Source organism: Varanus komodoensis, unplaced genomic scaffold (genome assembly GCF_004798865.1).
Source record: "Varanus komodoensis strain SLA01 unplaced genomic scaffold, ASM479886v1 scaffold1, whole genome shotgun sequence".
Lineage (NCBI taxonomy): Eukaryota > Metazoa > Chordata > Lepidosauria > Squamata > Varanidae > Varanus > Varanus komodoensis.
This window is the reverse complement of record NW_025335268.1, coordinates 3,007,288-3,028,693: the sequence shown is the minus strand read 5'-3', so window position 1 is coordinate 3,028,693 and position 21,406 is coordinate 3,007,288. Positions and strand designations below refer to the sequence as shown.

At 36.4% G+C, this 21,406-nt stretch overlaps 1 protein-coding gene across 12 annotated transcripts in view; it reads left to right on the top strand.

Annotated features, from left to right (window-relative positions):
• Nucleotides 1-21,406, top strand: part of ESRRG (estrogen related receptor gamma) — a 637,351-nt gene that overhangs the window by 407,767 nt on the left and 208,178 nt on the right. For 6 of the 12 annotated variants that reach the window (XM_044425928.1, XM_044425845.1, XM_044426012.1 and 3 more), the window contains one exon: nucleotides 6,696-6,772. The exons of the other annotated variants lie outside the window; for them this stretch is intronic. In XM_044425928.1, the coding sequence (XP_044281863.1) occupies nucleotides 6,696-6,772 (77 nt within the window). The remainder of the gene's footprint in view (nucleotides 1-6,695; nucleotides 6,773-21,406) is intronic. 12 annotated transcript variants of the gene reach the window in all.

Here is a 21,406-nt window from a genome sequence, read left to right as displayed (position 1 = left end):
AGTGTGCAAGCTGTCAACTGACTCATCCCTAGTGACAGTGTATTGTGGGTATATGCCCACTAGCTGTCCTTAGTGTCTGCATGTTACATTGGAGAATTGCAATTAAGTCTGACTTTTTTTAAGTGCCTTGGATGTTTGGAAATAATATAGATGGGCAATAAAAGCACAGGAAACTGGTGTGTGTGTGTGGGGGGGCAGGATTCCTTGTTTCTCAGCAGAAGAAAGTAAATAAACAATATTAGCATGGTTTCTGAGATGTGGTTTATAGATCAGTGCTTGGTAAGGTGATGTACATCGTGGTCAAAAATGTCTTGATCTGTGCATAAGTCCAGTTGTCACTGTTCCAAGTGGAGGTGGATAGTTTTCTTTGGTGGGTGAGGGGAGGGGAAAGATTCTAAAGTTAGGAAGATGTTCTTTTTTTAAGGAGCTTTCTTGAATTTACCTTCTTAGAGCTAATTTGAATGATTAGTTTTGATAAGCTTCTTAAAGTAGGTACATTTAAATGAAATCAGGGCACGTGCCTTTTTGTTTCTGGTTAAAGATTCAAACTACCCTCCCTCCTTTCCCCCATCCTTTGCCACAATTAGCTTTCTTCTCCCCCCCCCCCTTCTCTTAAAAGTCTTCCGGATGTATGGCTGGATGGATCTGTGGTTCACTGGGCAGGCAGAACTATGTAATGCCCAGCAACACATCTGCCTCTCTGTCTCAATTAATAAACCACAGACCCTTACTTGCTATTCATATAGCTAGTAATTGTGTTTTTGCTTTGTAGCATATGATGCACACTGAGCTATAAAGGCAGAGATGAAATAAAAGTAGCTGATTATTTCTAGAGTTTGCACTAAGGGGGAGGTAGAACCTGGCTAAAATCTGAGAGAACATTTGGAGAGCGCATAGACATCTGCCTTACTGTCACTAGGTATGCTTTGATATCTGGCTAGCGCCTGTTAAAGAATGCAAAAACTTAACGCCATCTGCAACACTTGTTTTTGCCTTTTCAGCAAAAAAACTAAAGGCAATAATTTCAAATAGAAGTTAATAACTGAACAGATGTAATAAATATATTTGTCGATTTACACATGTGTCACTTTAATTGTTCTAAATGAAACACTGTAGTCATAATATGAAATCTCCTCCAAGAAATCTCCTCCAACCTCTGATTAAAATGTAACATTGACTAAAGGATTATAGACTGGACTTAATTTTACTGACTGTTTTAACAGTTGTCACAGCTGTTGGAAGAAGGAAAGGCAATTGAAACACTCCAAAAAAGGGGAGGGGGAGGACCTTGCTTAGTAAATTTAAACATGATCTCTGAATGCCAGGCATAGAAAGACAAATAGATTTGTGACTTCAGATGTCTTTTCTGCACTGTGTACATTTGCCTTTGCAGCCTTGTTCTTTGCATGAATTTGAACCCTTGACCTCTTTCACACTTCCTCCATTAAAACAAAACAGTACTGAAATGAGACAGAGCTAATGGGAATGTCACAGTAGACATGATTTTAAACATATACAAATCAGCAAACTTGCTTTGTAGTACACAAGATAAAATATACAAATGCCAAGAACTGAGACTTAGGATTGATGGCTGAAATTTCAATAGTGAACACTGATATGAGAATTGGGAGACAAAAGATATTTGCATTTTTAAAAGATTGTACACAAATTTTGCAAATTTACTTTTAAAAGAACAGTTTTATTTTTTGAGAAGTGCTCTGTGGAATCATTGCCCTTCTTTATTAGTGTAATTCATGAAATTGCTAGATAATCATTTATTTTTATTATTCCTCCTTCTGTTATTGTATAGCTTTGCTTTCCAGAAAATTTGATACGGAAAAATGTGCAGTATTTGCTCTGGGGGAGGGGTAGCTAATTGAGTCAGGCGGAAGTTAACACTTCTGATTTGACTGTAAGGTTACTTTCTTTAGAGTGAGGGCGCCCTATGTAACGCAAGTGATAGTTTTCCCATAAATATCTGTAGGTAAGTGTGTGTGTTACTTTAACACAGAGTCAATTTGCATGGAAAATCTAAAGACTGATTTCTTACTAACCAAATACAGTATTTGCATCCTTACTGACTAAATGAGAATTACTTAGATGGTCCTTCAAAATGAGCTTTTATATAGATCCTCTCAGATAGGTCTTGTGACAACCTCCTCCTTCCATTTACTAAATATTTTCCAAGTTTGGATTTCTGTTGTTCAGTTTTTAGAGCTGACAGAGAGTGCAAAGAGCTGGTACTGAAATGGCTGTCTGACAGCTTTTTATTTGCTGGGCCTGACCCCCACCCCCCTTTTTTAGTGATGGTTGCTCATTTTAATGTGTTTATGGTTCTGTTCTTTTATTTACTGAGCCTGATGTGTTGCAGCAGTAATTAACCTGTGTTATTAGCAAAGCCCTTGTGAATATCCATTAATTCTCTTGAATGGATGATCATTTCACCTCCCCACCCAACACGCACACACACACACAGTTACTTTCTACCTTCCCCCTTGTTTACCTTAAGATTTTTTTTACAGTATTTCATTTCAAAATAAATAAGGCATGTGATAAACTGCCACTCCAGGAAAAATAGAGTAAAAATTTGAGTAACATAGCTAACACTTTAATGGTTTTGTTTGCTTTAAGCCTACTGGTGAGTAAATCTAAAGGGGCAGGAGGTTTTAGAAAAGGTTTATTTTCAGAACAATAAAATAATAGAATTAAAGTTACCCTTTTTTGAAACCAATATTTTGGATAATGAAGGCATCTGAGTCAATACATGTTGTTGTTATCAACTGATGCGAAGTTACGCTGGGTATGACTTTGGGCATTTAAAAGGAGGCAAAAGATATTAAGCCCACAGGAAAAAAAATACTTCCGCTTGGACTGCTGAAGAAAGATAAGAACCACTTCATTAGCAAAGCCCGACTTTTACAATTAATTTCAAAATACATGGCACTATACATCACATAGAAGGTAACTTGTCTGTGATTATTTTTCAACAATTCTTCAAGATCCTTCACCTTTTAAGCGTGAGCCTAATATTGTATTCAATATTAAATTGCAATACTATGTTGCTTGGCTCTATTTATTAGCCCTATGCCTATTATTAAAGTGTACTCAAATACACTGACAAACTTCCTGGTATTGAACATTTGAGATGCACAGGGACCTTTTAGCTTTGATCTCCCTGGAAGAACAAATAGAAATGAACAATACCAATATTCATTGACACTCTTCAAAGCAATGGCCCTTTATAAAAATTCTTGTTACCTTGTGGTCATTTGGTAAAAAATGCTGGATACAAGAAATTTGGAACAAATCAGATGTGGCATCTCTCTGGAAGTTTAAAGTAACTTGGTTATATTACATATGGTTAGGATTCTGCTTCATAGCACATTCATTGCGGGACAAAAACAATAAAATGTTGATCTCTGCCTAGTGCCTTTCTAGCCCTCCAAGCTCCCAGGAAGAAATTTGTGATTATGCTGTGCTGGTTTGGTTTTTATCTCTTTTACATCCACTGGCCTTGTATTAAATTGTCATTGTCCTAAAGCACATGAGAGAGAAATGAATTGCACTTCTCGACATGCTCTGACAGTGAAATATTTAGCTTCTCTGTCTCCAATCATGCTCACGTGTATGTGTTTGATAGTGCTGGGATGACAACCAGCAGTCTTCTGTAGTCTGACATGCACATTTTACATGTCTTCCACATTTTTGAGTAGGGGTTTCTCTCAGGATTTTGTTTCATGTTTTCTTTTTCTGCTAATACATATATTTACTTAGATATAAAACAATTATATTTTTATCAGAGCAGGCAATTGTTGTATGGACAAATGGATACAAGCTTTATATGAGTGTACCTTATAATATCTGTATTGTGATTATAGTTCTTCTCTAAAAATGTGTGCATGTATATACCATATAAAGTTTTTCAATTTCTTTAAATAAACTCCCTAACACCACAAGAATTAGGGGGAAATTTGGCATTCCCTGGAGCATTCCTGGACTATGTAGTCCAGGTGTCATCATTTTCATATTCATATTTTCTCTGCAACAGAAGATAATATAATTCAGTTTTTTGAACTTCTGCATTCATCATTTATGACAGCTAGGAATTTTATGTTTATATTCTAAAAGCTTAACACATTCTGACATAAGAGCAATTTAATGTTAAAAGTATTATGTGGGTCTAAAGGCAAAATAGGTAAACATCTGCCATTAGATATGTAGGATATGTACACCTTTAAGTTTCCATTGCTTTTCTGTTTTAAATGTTTTGTGTTGAGCTTGAATACGCTCAAAAGAACATTAAACTACTTACAGGATTTCATTTCCAATTTTTCAAAATTTGATAATGTAGTTTGGATTATAATTACAGAAACAATTGTAATTGTTTGTTCTCGCAAGTAACTAGTGTAACTCTTGGATAATGATGCATCCAGTTTAAATCCTCCAAAAAGCCTGAAATTTAAAAAAAAATCCTACATGCACATGCACGCGTACACACCCACACCCACACACCCGCACACACAATTAAGCTCCATTAGTAGGACCTACTGGTGAATAACAGGGCTTAGAATGGCAAGGTAGCCTTATTCGCTCCTATACCAAATAAAATTTAATGGAATGATTATATATTCCTTCCCTTCCCATTGTGAAATACTTCTAATTAAGAACAGGTTACTCTTCAAAAGAGGCTCATCTATAAATTTCTTCTTCACATTTTTTATTTTAAGGAATAAAAGCTTTGCCTAGAATTTGCTTTTGTTTGCTTGTTTCATCCCACCACTAATTCTTAATTCAGATAAACTGATATGTATACCATAAAAAGCATACGCGTGCACGCGTGTGTGAAACTTCCTCCTTAATTTGCTTGGCTGGGTCGTAAGATTTCTTTATTATTCCTTTGTGGACTGGATTTTCCTAAAGACTGTATTCAGTATTATATTATGTCTTGTAAAGTGTTTGTGAGAGGTATTAACCATTTTGCAAAAACTTGAATTTATTCTCAGGCCACACTCTCCAGCCACAGCAATACAAGCACACACATGCACGCACACATGCATGTGCACACACGTATGTATTGAACTAGTCTTCCTTTTTTGGACCGAAATGTTAGTTTTTTTTAAGAGTTGCTTTTCCCCAAATAGCTCATCTATGCATTTATTATTAATTTGCAAATCTGTGTGCATTTACTTAACATATTATAAAATACGATAACAATGCAATTATGTGCACATTAACATGGTCTGAGGGTTTTTCTCCTTTATAATTGAGGAAAAGGATATATTCCCAAATAAGTGTAAAAACAGGTTTAATTACAAGAATTGAGTTTGTATATATTAAGATAATATCAATAAAAAAATCAAAATTTGGCAGTTTATTGTAAAAATATGATCCAAAGTTCTTCCTGTGTTAGCAGAAGGCACTGTTTGTGCTGGAAGAGGCAGCTGATTTGTTGTCTGACTTGCAACTTCCATTTCCCAGAACTTGCTCAGGAAAATCCATCAATCCTGTAAAACTAGTTCTTTTGGAGATCAGTGGGGGCACAAGTGGGGTGGGGAAACTGGCAACATCCCACACAAGTGAAAATGCCTGCCATTTCTGCACAAGAATCTTTGGAAGTAAGCCTCTGAAATAGGTGGTCACAATGATTGTTTCACTTATTGAAGAAAATGGCAAAGCAAAATCTATGCAGACGTTTCTCAGCATTATTCGTTTACAGGCTGCTTTCTCACTTACTCCTTTATGTCTTTTTCTTGTTTCGAGTGATACAAAACTGCACATATCTTTCTCATCATTTTGATTGGAACTACATACCATATATAATGCATTTTGGCAGCACTTACCTAGCCAAAGAAAACAAATTAATATTAGCCATGCTGAGGGGGCATCAGAAGTATCACAGATGTGTCGATTTAGCTTTGCTCCATCACATGCCCTTTCCTTAAACAACTGGGCAAGCTGTCGCAAGATGTTGCATGGGCTACAAAGGGATTTTAATAGGTGTGATCAGAGGTTGATGGCTCTGGCTAGTTAGAATGAGAACATACTGCCAATTTGTTTCCAGCAAATAATAAATACATAAATAAATAAATGCATATGGAGCCAGCAAGAAACTATACCACTCCAATTCAAACTCTGTCTCCTTAAAAATATACAGCTGCACAGTGAGTAACAAATATAAGAGAGAAAAGCCACATGAACTGATGTTGACTGGGTCCTGAGCAATAGTTAAATTCCTACCCATATAAAGATCTAACTAGATAAGGACAGTGTGTAGGAGGATAAGATGGCTTGTTTTATGCTCACTGCTTTTCCCTCCTGGGATTCTGTTCCTTCCTTTTTTCATAGTTTGTTGACAGGAATAATTTTGGAGCATACACCCACTCTGATCTAACATCTGCAGTGTTTTAAATATTTTTTCAAAGTATTTTTGTATCTTACATACAGCAGCTAGTACAATATTGTATCGTATTCAACAAAAATGGTTGTTCAGCACCTTCATACTGCTATTTAAAATTATCCTCCATTATGGATAAGCTGTCAGAAAACAACTGCTGACTTTTATATCTGTATATACAATTGCCTTTTTGTTTTGTTTGTTTCTAGATTTTCACAGCTTGTCATTTTTTGGGATTTGCTGTAGGTTTTAGTTTGACTCCTAAGTTAAAGATTCTTTTTTTTTTCTTAAATATTCCCAGGTGATGTCAGATGAAAAGTTTATTATGGCTGCAATATACACCAGAGGAATTCATTTTGGCAAGCCTGGTCCATGTAGGTTAGTGAACCAACAAATAAATAATTTGCATTGTTTATTTAAAGTTAAGCGGAAATAGGAAAAGATAATAAGGAGATAACTTAAAAATGGAAAAATACAGTTGATTTCTGAAAACTGACAAATACCAACATGTGAATAATTGTAATGACTGATAATACATATTCTGTTAAATTCACAGAGCAAAAAGACACTTTTTCCAACAAATATTAAGTATTTCTTCTCTTACAATGTTTTAAATATTCTCATAGCAGCCATCTAGCTAGTAGAGTTGATCATATGTTCTGCAGTGGCGCAAAACACCATTTCTTTCAAGCTGTATTTTCCCAGGTGCAGTAGAAATGGAAGCTGAGACTTCAGGTATTTGAAATAAGTCTTCTGGATACTGTATCACCATCATATTTGAGAATGGTTTTCTACAGCAGGCATAGGGACATATTAGCAGGAGTTGAACAGCTACATTAGCACGACTGACACCTGTCCCATTAATCATGGGGGCCAAAGAGTCATTCATGGAGGATGGTTTCTTCTCTTCCTGAAGTTGATGCAGAAGCACAAGGTAGGGCTCAGGTGGAAGCATGTGCCTGCCATTTCTTTCTGTAAAAGGTGTCCAGCATAAGAATTCTGTAAATAGGTTTGGGGTAGCATTAACACACGGAAGCCTTCATCAGCTGTGGAGCAAGAGCAAGGATTGTGTTCCTTATTATCAAATATAACATATTTAATTGAATATGCTCTTCCTGGTGCAAGTAGCTTCTTTCTTTGTTAGTTAATCAATCAATACAAATATGAATTGAAGGAAGTTAGTAAGCCAAGAGAAAAACATAGAAACATAGGTATGCAAACACATATTGCCACAGAAAGTTCATGCTGCATGAAATTGGAGCAGAATTCATATGCAAATATTATGGAGAAGTTGCATCAAAAGTATTAATTCCTGAAGGTAGTTCTGGGTTCCTTATTTTTTTCCTGCCATCCCCTTTTCATGGTAATGGCATATTCTTATTTTTAATAGAGGTTTCTTCCTGGTTGTCTTTTGAGGATACACACTGCAGACAATTTTGTGACACTAAAGTCTAGCAGCAAACCTGTAGCATGTTGAAATCAGTCAACAGTTCTTCCAAGATACAGCTTATGTTTGATTGTGTGTAAATACAGTTAGTTAGTTGGGTTTATCTGATAGCCTAGAAGAAGGAGAGAGAAGCAGGACAAACTGTTTTCAGTAACTGTGCTGTTCATACACCTGATAAGATTGAGAGTGCTTTGGACTGCTGATATGCTTTGAATAAGAAAAGAATAATCACTTCCACTGGCACCAGCTTATCAGGAATAGAGCAAAATGCCAACACTTTTACATTAACAAAAGTAAATGTTTTAGACATGGCATGTGTTTTTTCCATTTAAATTGAATAACTTGGTGCTTGTGCCTATGGAGTAATGGAGGACTTATTACCTTGACTAAACTGTGGGTGAATATATTGAAAAGGGAGCCCTTGGCAACAATAGCAACTCTTCTGATAAGTGGAATAGATCTATTTCAAGTATTCTTCAGAAAATTTCAGCATCTTTATCATCTTCCTCGTTATTAAATACATATGCTAATCTTAGGATGAAGACCTTATTTCATAATCCAAGATTTCCACCATTCTTTTTAATATCTGACGCCAAAGATTCAGTTGTTATTAACATTATTTAAACCTGAAAATTTGGCTATCATTTTACAACTGATTTTAAATAAACTTAAGCAAAACTAAACCATGTCTTTGTGTGCATATTTAAGTGTACAAAATAATAAAATGAAATGCATAGGCACCATACCAAAATAGCTATTAGTATATATAGTTTTTAAAAGTTTAAATGTACATAAAGCACAAATTGAAGAGACAGTAGAATACTTAAGTGGACCAAATTGTGGCACATATTGTATGTTCTTTGGCCCGCTTTCTACAAAATTAAGAAAATAATTCCATTTAGCATAAAAATTTAGTGAATCCTTGAAACAGTTTAATATTTCCAGCTTCTAATATCAAGCTTTAACACTGTTATAACTAAAGCATTCAGATAACTTTGTTGTATTCTGCTTGATGAATTGTAAAGTAAGCCACAATAAATTGATTTGGGATTTTTATTGATTACTCTCAATGAGATCACTGTTAGCCACTTACATCGATAGTATTCAATTAATCAAGGCATCTTGCTCTGCACCTTTAACTGAGACAGGGACTTTAAGAGAAAAATGTTGACATGCTGATAAACTGCCTCAACTGTTCAGGTTTCAATGGGCTTTTTGAACAAATACATATTTCATTGGCAAGTTTATTTTCTCAATTCAAGTCCTTCATTTAAAGAAAAGGTCTTCAGTTTAAGATTTATCAGATTTTACCTAAAAACAACTGGCTCCATTTGGGTGTAAAATAATTTAAGTACTTACTTGAGGCAAACTTCATGCTTTAGAACTGTTGGTCAGAGGTTCCATTCTTCTATGAAGATGTCAACTGTAAATATAAAAATGCATCACTGAAAATGTAATGGTTTAAAGATTCAAACTGAAATAAAATTCTCTGCCTGGGGAAAACACTGCAATCAAAATAAAGTAGTCTTACCTCTTCCTGAGGTGGGTATATTTGGATACACGGCTTGAAGGTAGCAGAATACACCACTGTTTTCTTTCAATCACTAAACATAGCCTTAGAATCAACAATATTCTGCTAAAACACAAATAGGATATGATCAGTAAGTTACTATTGCCAATGAAGCAGAAAACATATAGCTATTCAATCTTTCTCTTTACGCCGTATTATAATTCAGTTGTTTTCAAACAGTAAAATTTTAACTTTTTAAATTTGTGAATTTTTACAGAATGAAACATTATGTAAGACTGTACATTTAGTTTGTGGTTCGAGGTATGAATTTTAAGCTGTAATCACAGAGATATGAGGGAGGTTTTCTAGTGCTGTAGAGTCATTCATAGATTTTGATAACCTTTTGAAATTATATTTTCAATTGTGTATAGGCCGATTAAAAGTTCCCTAAAGTAATTTTAAATGATTGGGTTGTTTCAAATGGCTTTAGAGAAGACCATGGAATGAAAAGTTAGGAGTTAGCTTATGGCTTCCTCTTTTTCTTCTGCCATTGCAGTATGCGTGACTGGATCAGATGTTGTGCAGACACTGCTCTGCTCTCTATGAATATTATAATAGTGGTGTTGGATCAGAAATGATGATGTATGGTTATCTAATCCCTACTCATGAACTAGCTTCAATCTGCAGATCCTGACAGTTAGTTGTGAAGTGATGTTTAATATCAAAAATGTTACCGGGTGGAAGTGAGTGAGATGAAATCAATCCTGTTGTGACATCATAGGTGATATTCTTTAACTGAGTCTGTTGAAAATTAAGTGCTCGGTTCCCTGACCTGAGGCAGTTGTCCAAGCATAGAAGTGTTGTAGCTCAGTGGTAGACCACATGCTTGCATGAAAGGTTTCTGGGTTCAGTCCTGGGCTTCTGAAATTGTGGATCAGGAAGATTCCTCAGCGTCTATCAGTCATTATAAACCAGAAAATGGCAGAAGATACACTATCTCCTGATAGACCCCTGTGCAATTAGCAGATTTCTTAATCCCAATTTTACAAAAGCTACAGCTAAGAAGATCCTCCACTCACCCCCACTCTTTATATTAGATTGCTGAAAAAATGCTCGAGGGAAAACCAGGAATGGATTTTTGCTTGACAGCAGTTGCAAGCTGGTTCTAGTATTTAGTACAAGTTCCTGATCTGAGCATGTGCTCAGAGGCACCCTGTCCTACATAGCTATTTTGCACCTGGGCTCTGATTGGCGATTCTCTAGTAAAAAAGCAAATAATCCTGCAAGCCTGAAATCTGCTTAATTCCAGTTTAGAAAATATTGAGCTAGATGGTATTAGAACCTCTTGTAAGATAATATGTTTTTGTGACAGTGAATGGATGCAACGGTCAATAGGCCCTTCCAAAGCACATACACACCAGCCTAGCAAATATTGTGATATGGCCCAGAACATTTGTATTTGGTAGGGACAGAGAACACAGGCTTTTGGCCAGCTACAATAGCACAGAGCACAGGTAAGATGAAACTAATCCTGGCAAGGCAGCGCTGTGTAGTGAGCTTAAACAACTGACATCATGCAAATGGCATAAATCTCATAAATGTAATATAACTGAAAGCTGTTTTGCAGCAATTAATTCAGTTATAGGGTAACATCCTATGCATGCTTATGAAGGAGTAAGCCCAACTGTAAGCAGAAAAAATGTATTTTTATTTATTTCATTTTTATACTGCCCTGTAGCCAAAGCTCTGAGAGGTTAGTATTTCTGTGTAAGGGTCGATTGAATTACTTTAATTGCTTAAGCTTATCCATTTGTATATAACTTTGGCCTGTTGGTTAATTTCCAGTTGATCATTCTTTAGGTGAGAGGCAAGAAACATTTTGTGTGTGTTCAGGAACTTTCATAAAACCTAAGTATGAATGTATCTATGTTTTAAATATCAATGTTGCTACTGGAATTCAAAATTATTCTGATTTAAATGTTTGATTTGCATATTTATAATTATGTATATTTATATATAACTTTCATCACCGTTCTTTATTCTTTATTCCACTCCCCACAAGCAAAATTTTCACAGCAGATGGTGTTTGCCTCAACTGACTTAAAGCAGGCATACTGAGAAAATGGGGAACTACGGCTGTGAGCCGTCCCGGGATGCCGAGGCATATGGTGGCGGCATAAAAAAGTTTTGAATAAATAAATAAATAAAAAAATAGGAATTCATCCAATAACTTGTTTGCAAATCCTTTCACAAAAATGTTGCAGATATGTGTCTGATGGATATTTTTTGGACTTTTTGTCAGAGACTATATACTTTGACAGCATGGGAGTGGATACTTTCACTAGAGCGATTTTTTCTGACCCAGAACACAATTTGCATTAAATGTATTTCTAAAAATAGCCATAATAATAAAAACTAGTATTTTATGTTTAAAGGGGGGTATCATTTTTCTAAAAACCTCGGTACATTTTGGAGAAATACCTGACTGTGAAGCATACTGCTTTACAAATTTTTAAAAGAACAGAATCAGCTTTTGTTTGGGGTTTAGCAGAGTGGCCTTTGTTGATGTTTTAGGTGGAGTTAGTGGAGATTCACTTAGAGCAGCACAAACCATAAACCATCAGCAGGATTCTAGTCAGCTGCGGGTGTGAACAACATAAAACAGGATTACCCCTGAACCAAAGTGTGTACTAAAAACAGAAGCCTTACCTTGTTTTTAGAAGCATGGTCAAATAGAAACACTCACACACCATATACACCCTGTTTACTAAACACTATCCAATGGGCTATGTAAATGGCACCACTCAACTGCTGCAGAGAGGTAAGTAACCTTTCTCATATCCTGCTCTTCGCCTTTGTCATTCCTTTTCCTTGGATGGCCAATATTTTGAGACCATTCAGAACATGCTGTGTTTTTGAATTCCGTATGTTGTACAGGGAACATTTCTGGCACTCGAGCAAACAATAAAATAAATAACAATATTTCTTGTGGTTTAGAAGGGAGGCTTTAAAGTTATACACAGGCATGTTATTTTCTTTGAAGGAACAAGGATATAATTCTAGTCTTAGAAAAGTTAAGGGAAGGATAGATATGTGGTATTATTTTTAGGGACAAGCTAGTATGAGCCATGCCATTAAAGAGGAAGTTGAGGGAGGGACCTGAGATTAAAAGCCTGACCTTTAAAAGGGTGTAGAAGCCAAGTGCTCTTTAATTACAGCACTAATACAAAATTAAATCAGAGCTGAAAAGTGCAGAGTGAACACATGTAACTCAGAAATGGACGCAGACACAAATGATCAATTTTAAGGATGAATTTGACAGTTTTATATTGATAACTTTATACTAATATGTTAAACAACCTGTGGTGTTAGGTCTCTTATTTTGGTACCTGCAGGTCATACATAAATACACAGCTTAAAGAAGTATTGTATGTTGGAATGGAAGTTAGTATGGGAACTGAATAAAAGTGATTATAAGCACACATCTATTTCTGTGTAAGTGTCCTGACTTACCCTCTCCCCTTATTGATCCCCTTTATCTGCATTAGTGATGAATACGAGTGCCCACAATTTTGCCCTTACTGTTTTTCTAGAATTTCAACATGCCAATTTCTGAGTCAGCCTCATTATTTCCTAGGATTAAATTGGCATTTTATCTGACCTGAGCAATTTTAGGTTCTTAGGAAAATGTATATTTCAGGTGAGAGCATATTTTTTCTTTAATATTCTGTGTATTTTTCTCTCAGCACAGGGAAGCCTTAGCTGGCTCAATTTTCTTGTCAACCTAAGAAGCCTCCTCCTTCCCAACATTCATTTGAACCCCTGAATATATGGAGAGATTTTGGAAAATACTCTGCTATCTTGTGTAGGTGCTTAGTAACAAAGCAGCTAGGTTTTCAAAATTGCTGTAGACCCTGCATCTCCCATTGAGAAAAGTAGAGGATGCTACATTTCAGCGCCTTTGAAATTTTGACCCCAATTGTGGCAGCTGTGCACTTTGGTGAATTATGGTATCTAGATACGAAATGGCTAATTTAAAAGTACAGCTCTTTTCCCATCTAGCAGAAATGTTTTGTGCTTTTTAAAAAAATGGTACTGGAGCTAAGAATTATTTTTCAAATACTACATTGTCCTATTTTTTCTGTGCATGTGCACACATGGATGTGTGTAGTTTAAACAATCTATAGCATAAAACACAGTTTCTCCAGATCTATAATAATTTATGATTGCCTGAAACACACTTGTGAGGTGTGGGTGTGAACTTGGTAAGTTTTATTTTCAGTGCGTACACAGAACTGCACAGTATGCATGCAACAAGATCACTGGGCATCATCTTTTAAATAAGTTTATATTGTAAGGGTAAACTATGCTATATTAAAATGGCTACCGTTCTTAAGTACATTTGCACTTTTGGAGAAGGAAGAAACGTATACTTTATGGTGCAATTAAGCAAAAGGTTTGTGGATATTCTTCTACAACAAAGATAGCAGGACTCTAGAAGCGCAATGAGCAGTGCTACAAATGTGAAAACGATTGTGTTCAAATTCTCTTGCAAATTATGGAAGTGAAAGACGCTACAGATGCATATCTGAAATTTTGTAAACCATACTGGGAATGTTATTGAAGAGCAGATCTGGGAGAAAAGACAAATACAATCTAATTTGATGTTTCACTTTAAACAAGTCAACCTAATGAAAAGGTATTATATAAAACATGTATCTTAAATATAGTTTTAAAAATAGGAGATCTGAGAAATAAAATTGTGAAACTGTAAAGGGAATGGTAGTAATATAGACCATGTTCACATGATTGTTTACCACTTCTACACCTGCCAGACATGTGTTGTAGGTTGTTGTGATGTTCGAAACTTGTGAGGTGGATGGCTGGAATGGGTAACAAACTGCCCAGAACCCATGGTTTGTTGTAGCAGTATTAACCACCCCTCAAAGCTGCCCACTTTCACTGGTTTTGGGGATCCCAACAACCTGCATCCAGCAAGACTAATTGGGAAACTTGGAGTAGTTATCATGTCACCATGGCCACCGATTTCTTATGGTTAAGACTCAAAAGCCCTCCACCACATTTTTCCAGGTACAGGAGGCTTCCCTTGTTTTTGTTTGTGGCATCAGTCATTTGCATGATGTAAGGCATGCTGAACTGAAAAGCTGCTTGATATTTATTAGGGTTTTTTTTTTTTTTTTTTTTAAGAAAAGGAGAAAACTCCAGGTGGGAAGGGAAATTTTATTCATTTATTTAAAGTGTTACTATCTTGTCCCCTACAGACTGTCTCAGGATGGCTTACATGTGGAATGCGGAACTTCCCAATTGACATAAGGAAGCAACCTTGAATTTCTTTTGATGCATATTTAGAATCAGTATGTTTTCCCTTGTGGGAGACACTGGAGGTTTTGGGAGCGGGGAGAGGTAGTGCATGGACCAGACTGCATGTCAAACTCCCGGACTGAGATGTTACTAGTATGTTAAGTCTTTGTTTTTTGTTTCTTCAAATGATGGTGATCTGACTGTATCTCTGGTTGCACCCCAAGAGTCTTGAAAAACTTACACTTTAGACATCCTTTTAAACAATAGGCAGAACTTGACCCAATATCCCTGCTCAGAATAATTCCTGAACTCTTCCATTTTTTCTACTTTAGCATTAAGTGGGCAGGCCATTAAAAGTTCAGTGCCTTGACCATTGCTCATGGGGGTATAAAAGTTTGCATGCTTATCTGAAGCTTATCCAAACTGCTTAACCTCTCTGGCCTCAAAATCAGTCTAGAAATCCTATGAGAGCAGACTGTCTCGCGAGATCTTAAATAGAAACTTGTTCGTGCCAGGTCTGAAATATACCAAGAGTTTTTAATAGGATTTCACTGGTTTTCTTTCTCCTCTTTCTCAGTGTCGTGGTATTTATTAAGTGCAAAGACACACAAACACACACACACACACACACACACACACACACACATTTGAATTCACAGTTTCTCCAAGTGCTTTTGGCAGTTCATTCCATTATTAATACAGTTAAACCATGTCCATTTTTAGATCAAATCCTGTTCTTGCTAGAAAAAGTGCTATTTTCAAAGCTTTAGTTGCATTGCCCAGTGATGCTTCTTGCAGTATTGTTAGACTGATTAGCATGTGTAAAACTAAATTCTTCTGACAGATAAATAAAAAAACAGCATTGGGTAGTGAGCAAAGACATTAGAGAAATTGCTGTATCAAAATGACTAAATACTAAGGTTCTGTTGAAGCCTTTTTATGACTAGATGTGTGTAGGATTGCATTGTTGGCAAATTCAGTAAAGGAGACCTTTTAAAATGAAAGATGGTAACCGCAGCTGTATGGGTAGAAAGGGATGCATATAGAGACAAGATTATAGGGACACAGAAAGCTCCCTCATACTGAATCATCTAGTGTGCTGTTGTTGACACTGACTAGCAGGGTTTCAGGCAGAATTCTTTGTTAACTCTGGAAAGGATGGAGACATCAGGGGTTAAACCTGGGACCTTGGCATGCAAAGAACGAGCTTTGCCAGAGAGCTACAGCCATTTACCATGCTGAATTTTTGAGGAAGGGACAGATAGATAATACCATTGGTGAAGTGTAAGGAATATACTAGGGACAAAAATTGAATGGTCAGTCCACATTACATAAAAAATGTGGCATTATTCATTTTCCATTATTTCAAGAAAGAAAATTTGTATGTTTTGTGTTACCTGTTGATTTGACTGAAATTTAAGACTTCACATTTGCAGTGTAGTAAAATGTCCTTTGTACATACCATGAAGCTAGAACTTAGGCAAAATCTGCTATGCCTAAAACTGTTACTGAAGTCAGTGGGGATTTGGGGTTTGCATGTAACAAGCAATATGGCTTCAGGCAGAAACCAAGAACCATCCTTGCAGGATCACTTGACACCACAGAATACATAATGGTTTGTAAATGGAGAAATGTATTTCAGACTTGGAAACCACAGTATAAATTTGGTTTTGTGTTCAGATTCAAAAGCATCAGATGCTTCAATAAATTGTTCTTGTCTGTGGAAATCTTACTGCCTTCTTGAATCACATCTGTTTTTCTAAACAGATGGGGTGGGGTGAGGTGGGGTGGGTTCTTCTTTGGAAAGGTAAGTGAGTCCTGGGAGATGATGATGATGATGATACTAGTAGTAATAATAATGGAAAAACCATATTCGGTTAGAATGTGCAAGTGAGCAGCTGGTCATTTATTTAACTAACTCCTGTAGCTCTGTACATGAATTCTTTCTCCTCCCCTTCCCCTTTCTTACATGCCACTTTCTGCTACACTGATGATAATGTACCTGGAAGGAAAAAGCAGTGCAAGCCAAGGCAGCCAGCGTCAGACAGGGCGGTCTGCCATCTGTCCCACCTGCTGCATTCATGTGTCCATCTGGTTACTGCAATTGCTCTTTGCAAGCTTCAACAGAAGACTGTTCGGCCTGAAAAGGAGGCAGTGTGAATTATTTAGGTACCCTTAGTGTAAATAAAGAAAGGGAAATAGCAGGTGGGGGTTGGGGGTAGGCAGGCTTAGGAGAGGCAGGAGCCTCTCTAACTCCTGGGTGCTTTGGAATGTGTTAATGCATTTGATTTGCATATAGATTTAGATGTATAGATGACCGTGAAGATTACAAGCCAATGAGTTTTATCTAGATTTAGATACCCTGGCTTGCCCATAAAATACCACCTCTTTTCAGGAGAATCTTTTGGGACTTTCACCCTAAGTGAAGCTGATGAAATCTAATGCTTAGAGCCATTAATTTAACAGAAGTAAATTATTTCCCTTTTTAAACAACTTTTGGTGCCCTTTGTTATCCAAGAGTTTATAAATATTGGAGCTTTATAAAGCATGCGCCATTTTTAGACCGGCATGGTTATATTTATTCTAAGTGACAAGTTGGAAAAGAATATCTAAAAGTGCAGTCCAGTGTATGTTTAGACAGAACAAAGTCCTGTGACTCCCAGCATCCCCTAGCTAGCATGGGGACTCTGGGAATTGTAAGGATTTGTTCTGTATAAATATACATCAGATTGCATCCTTTTATAATCCAAAAAGCTTTTATTTTTACATTTCCCTAATAAGTGGTTTCTAACCCCCCCAAATTAGCCTTATGTTTGCATCTGTTATGGAGAGATCTTGAACAGATATATTATGCAGACTGAAAAACCAGAAGTGCAGTTACTTAAAAAGTGGCTAATCATAAAATGGGTGAATTCAGTAAGTTTTAGTCACCTTTTAAAACTTAGCAAGACACATAGACTGAATTAGGGTTGGTATTACTACTAATGTATTTTTTACACCTTGAAAATATTCAATGTGTATATTTGGTATATCAGCTTTATTTGTAAGAATTATTCAGTTTTAATAGCTATTAAACTTTTATTTTAATGCAGTGTTTTTGATAGAGAAAATGAAGTTATCCCAGGTGATATATTATGTGAAAGGGAAGGATTTTCAATTCCTTAGCCATTTCTGTCCCCGTCTAATTTCATTTCATTTTTTTCTGAGTCTATTATAAAAGTAGAGCTTTCATAAGATGCATCTTTTAAAAAAGGCATGGGGCTAGGTTAAGATCTGTGGAAGAAAGGGACTCAGGATCTTCATAACTCAACTGGCTAGCTACTTTTCTAAGATTTGACAGCATCGTGTACGTGCAATAGGATATGTATGGTAATGAATCATTCTATTGGCATATGCAAGAAACCCAAAATCCACTTGTATTATTTCAATTTATTATTTTGTATTCCTGTGCTGGGTAAATATAAAATACTTTAATTATTAAAAATATGGGCACCTGGCATAGGGTTTCCTCCCGGGAAAGTTAGACATTCATCTCCCCAACCCCACTCTCCCCTTACTTCAAATGGAACTTATATAAAATATCTACCCATCAAGTTACACTGCAGGGCATTTAATTTTTAATTCAGTTATTCTTATTTTCTTAATGGACAGTTATGTGTCTCCATGTACCAGCATACAAGTAAGATGATCCTGTGCCTAGTAATGGCATCACCCAAGCATCCGTAGCATTCGTGTATGTAGTACCTGGCATGGGCAGGATGGAGACACAATGGGACAAACCTATGCATTGTACCCAAGACATTTATATAGTGCACTTATAATCAAGGCACCATGACTGCAAAAGGATTTAACTTAAGGTATTGTGTCAAACAAGATTCTGAGTTGGCAAGCCACTTACTGAAAGTAAGTTCCTTCAAAATATGTTTGATTAATTAGATTAGGAATTGCTTCTCCCTGTAAAGCTGCCATGTAGAGACTGTCAGAGACTGTTTCCATGTGATGGAAGCTCTGCACCAAGAATCATTTTATATACTCCAGCTCAGTCACCATGCACATTTGTCCCCACTCTAAAACTGCTGCACATTTTTGAGAACAGTATGGTAGAGCCAGTTCACCTCCTGAACACACAAACTGGCTTGCTCCATGAAACAAGCATATTTGATACTATGCAAAGATGACTTCAAGAAACTTCTATACAGAAGTCTTCTAATGAAAAGGGGCAGTATCCATGTGTGCCGTTCTACTAGCATACTTGTAAATTGTATTGTGCTGGTGAAATTATGTTCCAAACAGTGCAAAGAAGAGATTCCAACTAAAATTGTATTTTGACACATGCAGTTCTGTGTGTATTTGTACAACTGCTGTTGCACAGTAGAAAGTTTCAGTAGCACTCGGTTAGTGCTACTTGAGTTGTGTAATGACACACCTGGTCACTGCCCAAGCATTTCTTAATTCCAAGGAATAAGTGTTAGCTGTTATGAGCTGTCAATTCATCTCTGACTTATAGCAACCCAAAATGAATGTCCAAAATGCCCTGTCCTTCACAGCCCTGCTCAGCTCTTGTAAACTCATGGCTGTGACTTCCTTGATGGAATCAATTCATCTCATAGTTGGTCTTCCTCCTCTTCTTCTGCCTTCAACTTTCCCTAATATCATGGTCTACTCCAGTGAGTTTTGCCTTCTAATGAGGTGCCCAAAGTATAACAGCTTCAGCTTCATCAGTTTGCTTCCAGTTTACTTCCAAGTTCTGGCTTGAGGTGATCTAGGATCTACTTGTTAATCTTTCTGTTGGTCCAGTTTATTTTCAAAGCTCTCCTTCAGCGGCATATTTCAATTGAATCCATTTTCTTCTTCATCTTTCATGTTTCTTCGCTGGCCAACTTTCACCTCCATACATAATAAATTATTAGTGTACCTTGGGCTTTACAATATAAAATTCCTACCTCAAGTTACAGTCCTAAAATACAGTAGTAGAATCCCATACAACTCTTAGCAAGCAACTGTGGGACTTTAATCTGTCTAAATGTGTATAGGATTGCAACTCAGGTTTGAAAATGACAAGATGTCAGAAAGAGACAGGGATGGGAGAGGCAAGAGTAATAAAGAGGTAAATCTAATGCAAATCACTTACATATATTTTGTATTTATTACAGTTGGAAATGAAAGTGGAGAGTTAAAAAAGAACTGAGATTTAAGGGACTTTTGAATCAGGATTGCAAAGCACCCTGTCGAATCAGATCATTACAATATATTAGAATTCTGAATGATATCTTTTTTTCTTAGGCATCATTTAACAATTTATTAGTTAATAACAGTCAGTTAGAATTGTATTAAAAGCTGGCCTTTCATTTTAATGTCTGACAGTATTAATATGGCTGTTTATGGTATTATTTATTAATTATATGGGTAAATAGCATCTATGCCACTACTTAATAACATTATACAGAGTGCTCCATTATCTCTCTTTCACAGTAGGTCATTAATGGCATGAAACTCCTCCTAGTTCAAGTTTGTTAGTATATAGAAAGACAAAGGAGGATACTATTGGCTGGATAGGAGGGAGCTACAAAGAAGGTTGTCCTGGTATAGTATGGTATAGATTTTGTTTTTCGGGATGCCTCAAAATATTATGGAAAGAAGATTATTATGGTTGGCTTTCTGTGGAAGAATATATCCTAAGATGCAAAATTTATGCATGATTAAAGACCCCTTTGAAAAGAAGCCTTTCTGTGTAACTATTTCTTTAAGGGAAAATACTTTCAAGTAAAGTGCTCATGTTTTTCTAGATTATGGTACTTCTAACAAGAAACTCGTGTGTATACATCCATGCACATACAAATAATAGCTAAACTTGCAAAAGTAAAGGCAACTTGGTTTAATAAAGATAGACTTCAGCTGTCTGTTTTTGTTTTTCCTGCTTAGCAAGTAGCCATATTTACATGAAAGTTCAGAAGGAGAAATAAGGAATATGAAGGAGAGTTAATTTCTCATAGCAACCAAATGATTGTATTACCTCAAATGACACATTTGCTCCTGAGCTCCAGCAAGAGAAATGAGTCATATTAAAAATTAGTTTGGGAAGGTTTGAATAGGACCCACTTTTCTCCCTTCTGCATATTGCCTGTCTAATGTTGCCAATCCCTTACTTCTTGTAATTGCAAAATTCATTTTCCAAAATTAGTGAGGAGTATGGGGGCATATTCAGGAAATGAAGTTGTTTTGTCCAGCTGTGAAGCCAGTTAAAGTGTATTATTGCAAGGTGAATGTAAAGAACACAAGAAAATATATGTATATGTAAACAGTTACAGGTCTTTTCTTTATTATTCTATTTATTTGTAATCACAAAGCCAAGTTTGTGGAATTAAGATAGTTCTTCTTCATGGTCTTTGTGCATCACGCATACAGGCTCTGTGCCTGCATGAAACCTGTTGTCAGAAAGTTGCTATAGCTGAACATTCAATTGGGAGTGAGCCTTGTCGCTTCCTGTACCTCGTTTCTCAAGAGGGAATCCTATCTCTTTCCCCAGTTCCCTTTTTTGGCTGCCATTGTGCCTAGATTGGAAATGTTTTTCTTCCCTCCCTTAGAATTTGGCATCTAAAATCTTCAAAAACATATTTTTCTACCCTTCCTAAGTTGCCCATTGCCTACCCTTCCACCTTCGCCTATGATGGCTTTTCCAGTGGCATTTCAGAGCTGCTTGCTGTAACAGCAGGTTCCCTCCTTCAGAGGAGAC